The 6,003-nt window shown below is 53.8% G+C and overlaps 1 protein-coding gene and 1 long non-coding RNA gene across 3 annotated transcripts; one reads left to right on the top strand and one right to left on the bottom strand.

Annotated features, from left to right (window-relative positions):
* The first annotated feature begins 59 nt into the window (after positions 1–59).
* On the top strand, positions 60–5,248 carry LOC124110217 (uncharacterized). Of its 2 annotated transcripts, XR_009224339.1 has the most exons (4): positions 60–245; positions 3,901–4,025; positions 4,759–4,924; positions 5,022–5,248. It is a non-coding gene; the product is annotated as an uncharacterized LOC124110217 (long non-coding RNA). The 2 variants fall into 2 exon arrangements; XR_006857222.2 differs by lacking the exon at positions 60–245 and having other exon boundaries at positions 3,095–4,025.
* On the bottom strand, positions 1,631–5,024 carry Znf683 (zinc finger protein 683). Its single transcript, XM_046469396.2, has 3 exons — positions 4,138–5,024; positions 2,980–3,108; positions 1,631–2,030 (listed from the first exon to the last, which is right to left on the bottom strand). Exons 1-3 carry the CDS (start codon positions 4,882–4,884, stop codon positions 1,650–1,652), a joined length of 1,257 nt encoding a protein of 418 aa, XP_046325352.1. The 5' UTR covers positions 4,885–5,024; the 3' UTR covers positions 1,631–1,649.
* Positions 5,249–6,003: the final 755 nt, after the last annotated feature.

Genomic DNA, 6,003 nt, shown 5'->3' with positions numbered 1-6,003 from the left:
AGAAACGCCTCCGGCCCGCCCCCCTTAGCAAACAGCCGCTCGGCCCGCCCCGGGCGGGGACCTGACCGAGGTGCTGTCCATGCCCTGGGGCAGGGGGTGACCTCTGCCCAACCCCAGGGACTCTGGCTGTGCACCACCCCACTCGCAGCCCCTGCTCTCTGCCAAGTCCGCACTGTTTCTTCAGGCCTCCGGAGGCGCCAGGGGCAGATGCGGTGTGCGCACTGGAGGGGCTGGACCCGCACCAGGTGGGACTGGGAAGAGGAACCTGCGGTGAACAGGGGCCGGGAGGCGCGGCTGAGCAAGGGGCACCCCAAGGCCGGACCTGCGCGGGGCGGGGCGGGGCCGGGTCGGAAAGGGCGTGCCCTTGTCGAGTGGGCGGGGCCTAGCCGGGGAGCTTGCCGGCCCGCTTAGGGCCAAGGGTGCGAGGAGGTGGCTTAGACCCCGGACTTGCTCTACTGGTGGGGCCGAAGCCAAACTGCCGTGGCCCCTCCGTGGTGGGTACCCTGCGAAAGCACTCTCCCTTTCGGTCCTGGAGCTGCCTGTGACACAGCGCGGACCTCCCTCCGCACCGCGGCGGGAAAGCCACTCCGAAACCCACGACTGGGGCCGCGACTGGCGCCCTCTGCCGGAAGTCGACCAGAGAACCCGTCTGTGAAAATTTGTCTTTAATAATAGCCTTAGTTTATGGTGGCTATAAACTGGGCCTACTGCCTCCTAGCCTGTGCCCTTCCACACCTGACTCTGCCTGTCTGACTCACAAGGTGAGGAACACCTTGCACAGTTGACAGGATCCCCGGGGACCGCAGGGGAGAAAGGCTATCAAAGAGGGCCCCAATTCCCCAGGCTCTCTTTGATAGTTCTTCTGGCCTGCAGCCCTACCCCGCGTCCACTCCTTCCCTGAACTCGCCTCTCGCTTTGCCTTTGCCCTCTGTGGTGACTGGTCCTGGTACAGAGGGGACATCAAGTTTTGGGTCATGAGTGGATAGTGATGCCAAGCTTGGTGGTGCACACCTGTAATCTCAGAAGCTCAGGAGAGGCAGGAGAATTGGGAGTTCAAAGCCAGCCTCAGCAATTTAATGAGGCCCTAAACTACTCAGAGAGGCCCTGTCTCTAAATAAAATACAAAATAGGGCTGGGGATGTGGCTCAGTGGTTAAGCATCCCTGGATTCGATTCCCAGTACCACTCCACCCCATGACCGCCCTCCCCAAAAACGGTGGACAGTGATATCTTGGAGGAACAGGGAGTGTCAACTGAGAGGGCATGGTGGTTGAGTAGAGCTGTGAGATTGAAAGGTGGTTGGAAGCAGCAAAGGAACATCTGGGCAGGTGTTGGAAATGCTGTTTGGAAAGGATGGCAAAGTGCCCCTTGCTGGGCAGGCAGCATGGTCTGCACCTGGCAGAGTCCTGGAGGGCTGGACTGTCCATCGGTGAGTTGGGATGGAGGGCTTGGTTCCATCTAGGTCATAGACCACGAATGGAACCAAACCTTGCCCGAGGTAGATGGCTTCAGGAACCCAGCCTCTTTGCAGTTGTGTCCCCTGACCTGCTCCCAGGTGAGATGTGAGATGTAAGATCTGGTGAATACATGGCGACTTCCCCCGCCACTGGAGAAATTCAGGAGGCCCCAACTCGTCACTGAGAAAATCCTTTAATTGCTTTGCCCCTGCCTATTTCCCAGGGCCATCCTGGTGCCACCACTCAGGCTGGCTACCCTGGCTTTCCCTGGGATGCTGAGGACACCTTGACTTTGTCCATGTCTCAGGCCATTCGTCTGCTTCTCTGATGGCGCCATTACAAGATCTAGTGCTCCCTGGTGCCAATGGGCAAGGCAGGAGGAGAGAGAGGCCAGGGGCAAGTGGGTGTGAGAGAGGTTGCAGGGCTGGGGCTTGTGTAGCCAATGGTGCAGCTTCAGATGAATGTGCTGGGCGGAGCGTCTTGGGCAGACACTGCATTGGAAAGGCGGGGCTCTGGAGTGCAAGCGCAGGTGGGTCTTGAGGTTGCTGGAACTGCTGAAGCGCTTGTGGCACATCTGATGGAAATGGCACCGGCATCAGCCCTGGCCTTGGGCTGGCTCAGGATGTCTCTCCTCCTCCCCATCTTGAAAACACCCCTTTCTACCTGCCTCCCTGTCAATGCAGGGTTGGAAGACTTCCCTGGTGATTTCTCCCTGGAACCCACAGTATCTGGCACATTAGAGCCAGGCAGATGGGGGTTGGAGTTCTTTACTTCCTGTGACTCCTCTCTAGCCTTCCTCTCATTATTGGTAACATATGACTAGTAACTCCTAACCTCATAGTTAGGGGAGCTTGAATGAGTTAATCATATAGAACCCTGTGCGTGAGGCTGCAGCGTCAGTGGATGTAATTAACATTTACTGGGGGCTGAACATGCCAGAAATTGGTTTCACAGAGTCTTCTGGAGGAGTGTAGTTACACTTCTAGGGAAGTGTAACTAGGTACTAACACAACTATTGAGAAAGCAAAAGTTCAGAAGAGTGAAGCCCCTATCCAAAAGTCACACAGCAAATTGGAGGAGGAGCTAGGATTTGAACATAAGTAATCTGATCCTGTAGCCTAGACTCATAGGCTCATCTCCGCCCCTGTAAAAGGAGGAGAGAATTCCTGCTCTCTGACCTCGCAAGGGATGGGGTCACACTTGAAGGAGGGACCTACATTGATCAACAACCCTGGGAAGTGGGTAACGGGATGCATTCTCCAGGACCCAAACTTGACTTTTCTCCCTTCACAGACATACATCTCAACTCCCTCCTCCAATTTCATTCATTCCAAGATGACAGGGCTCAGACTCATCCTGCCTTAGCTCCCTTCCCTAGTCCCAATGTCCCACTTCCTTTCTTGTCTCTCTCTCTTTTTTTTTTTTTCAGGGGGACTGAAGAATGGAGGCCCAGGTGCCACCCTCCAGGGCCTAGCATTGCTCACCAGGCTACAGGAGTACAGGGGAGGGGAAGAGGGTCTCACCACACACTCGTGGGGTCGCTCCCCAGTATGCACCAGGTAGTGCTTCTGCAGGTGGGCGAGCTGAGTGAAGCTCTTCTGGCACAGGACACACTGGAATGGACGCTCCCCGGTGTGCACACGCAGGTGGACCTGAGCCAGGGATGGGATGACGCTGCCCAGAGCCCCCAGCATGACCTGGGGTCCTCTCCAGACCTCTTCCCACATCCCCACAGGACCCCTTGTTGGCATCCAGGACTCTCCATCCCCTTGCCTTCCCATCACCTCCCTCAGAGCCTGTCAATCACTCCCAGATACTCCCACTGCCCTGCAAGAGAGATGGCAGGGAAAAGGAGGTCAAGTAAAGAGTAGCCCAGGTGTCCTGGAGCCCTGCTGCTCAGGGATGGTCCACAGACCAGTGGCATCAGTATTGCCTTGGGAGCATGTAAAATGCAGATTCCCAGCTCCTCCCCCCACCAGCGGAGCTGAGTCAAATCTCAAAATCTGCGGGCCTGGGAATCCACAGGCTTACTAGCTCTCCAGGTGAATTGAGGCTGGTTAAAGTTTAAGAACTCCTGCCCTAGAGGATCCAGCAGGGCTGTTCCCCAATAACCACTACTTTCCTCAACTCCAGTGGATGCCAATCTGGGTTTTTTAACAGAGATAGGGCCATGTGCGCCCCTGCTGGAAGGTACAGATAATGAGCATCCCCTTGAAAAATGTTGACCGTCAGGTCTGTGGTATAGATTCACCCAAATCTACCCATCCCTCATCTGACCTTCAATAAATAAACAGTCTTAACTGGAAGTCCAGAAAAAAAATGGTTGTCCAGGAAATGGCTTTGCACTAGGTGTTGAGAGACTGATATCAAAGCTAACCCCCGCATTGCGGTACAGTAACTTTGGAAAACCCTGCTCACAGAGCCTCATTTTCCCTTGTTAACAGAGGCAGACTTCGAGGGCCAACAGGACTGAGTCGACCATTTTATGCTGTGTCTCCACCTGGACAGATGAACAGTTCCAAGGTCACATGGACCTAGAGGCTGCCCAGGAGTGCCTTCCAGCTTTCAAGTCCTTGATTTTAGAACCCGGGAGGTTTCTAGAATCCTCCCTGAGAGACATTAAGGGGAGGTTAAGGGGCATGGGAGGGTTGAAGGGGAAGCAGAGCCCAGGAGGCAGATACCTTGAGGTTGGAGAGCTGCCCGAAGCTCTTGCCGCACACATTACACTCATACAGGATTTTGCCGTTCTCTTTCTTCAGCGGGTAGGACAGCCCTGCAGTGCCTTCCCTGGAGCCCAGAGGGGTCCGCTTTGCTGGAGCTGCCACACCAGCACTCCCCATCCCCAGGGAGGAGGTTTGGGCAGCTCCTGGGTCTCGATCCTTAGCCTGAGAGGGCAGGGTTTGGCCAGAGGCTTGGAGGGCCCCAGGGTACAGAAGCAAGGTCTCCCGCTGGGGACTGTAGTGCTCAGGATCATTGACTGTCCTCAGCAAGCAGGATGCAGCCACGGTGGAGTAGGAAGTGTCTTGGGGCAACATGAAGAGATGGGGACATTGGACAGAAGGTAGGGCCCCATAGGTGAACAGGTAAGGTGGAGGCAGGAGCAGAGGGTACCCAGGATAGAAGGGGTGGAGGCTGAGTAGAAGCTCCTTGGAGATGGGGGTGAGAGGAGGGCAGGGGCAGAAAACTGAGGGGCCAGGACTCGTTCCATTCAGCCAGAGGGTCGGGGAGGAGCTGTTGTGAGGAGGGAAGAATGGCCCCTGGCCAGCCCTTTCTGGCTGGTTGCCCATCTCATTCCTGCTCAGGTGGTACTTGGCTGCAAGTTTCTCATCATCGGTGAAGATGGCATGCAGCCCCAGTGGCGGGTGCCCTGAGCAGAAAAGAGAAGACTGTGAAGCCCCCACAGCCTGGAGTAAACGTCTGTCCCACATCAGACCTGCCCAGTCCAGGGCTGGAAAAGAACTCCGGCCTGTAAGCTGGGTGGAGCCCCCTGGGCAAGGCACCTCTCCCTTCCCCAGCTATTGCACTTGCCAATGAAAGCTGCTCGCATTCCTGTTGACAATTTCAGGGAGAGAAAACAGTTCAAGAAGCCTGACAGATATCCAGGGTAAGAAGTCAAGTGCGCAGTTGGATCAGCTGGTTTGTGGCTGAAAGGAGAGGGCCTAGCTGGAGACAGAACTTGGGATGCCAGGGGCTCAGATGAGATCACATACGGTAATGCCAGATCTGTGTCCAAACCCATGGGATTAAATTGACATTAAAATAAAATTTAATAAAATATTCAGTTCTTCACTTTTACTGGTCACACTTATTTTTATTTTATTATATTAATTAATTAATTAATTTTGTAAACAAATTAATTAATTAACTGGAACTTGAACCCAGGGGTGCTTTGCCACTGAGCCACATCCCCAGCTCCCCCCGCCCTTTTTGTTTTTAAATTTCAAGAGAGAGTCTCATTAAATTTCTTAGGATCTTGCTAATTTGCTGAGGCTGGCCTCAAATTTGCAATCCTCCTGCCTCAGCCTCCCAAGTCACTGGGATTACCGGCATGTGCCACTGTGCCTGGCTGTACTAGTCACACTTAAAGTACACAGTGGGTTATAGTATTGAGTGGCATAGACATAGACTAGGCCCACTGTCATGAGGAGTCCTATCAAAAAGTGCTATTCTAGATGAGAACAGGAGAGGGAAAGAGAGGAAGGAGAGGATAGGGGAAAGAAGATGGGAGGAGAGGATGGGAAAGACAAGAGAAGAAGGGAAGAGGAGATGAGAAGGAAGAGGAGAGGAGAGAAGGGGAGGACTCTAGATATGAAAATATTTAGGAGGTAAGTAGAACAGCTAGCAAGGGAAACTGAGATATAATAGGTTAAGAAAAAGGCACAGAGGGATAAAAAGTAAAATGTTTGGGCAGTAGGTAGAGCTCAGTGGTCGAGCGCTTGCTGAGGCCCTGGATTTCCCCAGTATGGAAAAGAAAAGAGTAAAAGACTAAAAAGAAAAGAGTAGTTAAAAGTAGATTCTCCAGTTGGATCCTCACCTATTCACTCAGT

The sequence above is a fragment of the Marmota monax genome, unplaced genomic scaffold, assembly GCF_021218885.2.
Source record: "Marmota monax isolate L192 unplaced genomic scaffold, Marmota_monax_Labrador192_F-V1.1 WCK01_AAM20220418_F8-fsc00008, whole genome shotgun sequence".
In the NCBI taxonomy this organism is placed as follows: Eukaryota; Metazoa; Chordata; class Mammalia; order Rodentia; family Sciuridae; genus Marmota; species Marmota monax.
This window is presented reverse-complemented; position numbering and strand designations above follow the sequence as displayed.

Bases quoted from the DNA above. Each gene is read 5' to 3' on its own strand.
- Znf683 (XM_046469396.2), bottom strand. From the start codon at position 4,884: ATGTGGGACAGACGTTTACTCCAGGCTGTGGGGGCTTCACAGTCTTCT. The intron at 3,109-4,137 runs GTATCTGCCTCC...TCCCTGGCTCAG, and splicing joins GGCAGCTCTCCAACCTCAAG to GTCCACCTGCGTGTGCACAC. The intron at 2,031-2,979 runs GTGAGACCCTCT...CATTTCCATCAG, and splicing joins AGCGACCCCACGAGTGTGTG to ATGTGCCACAAGCGCTTCAG.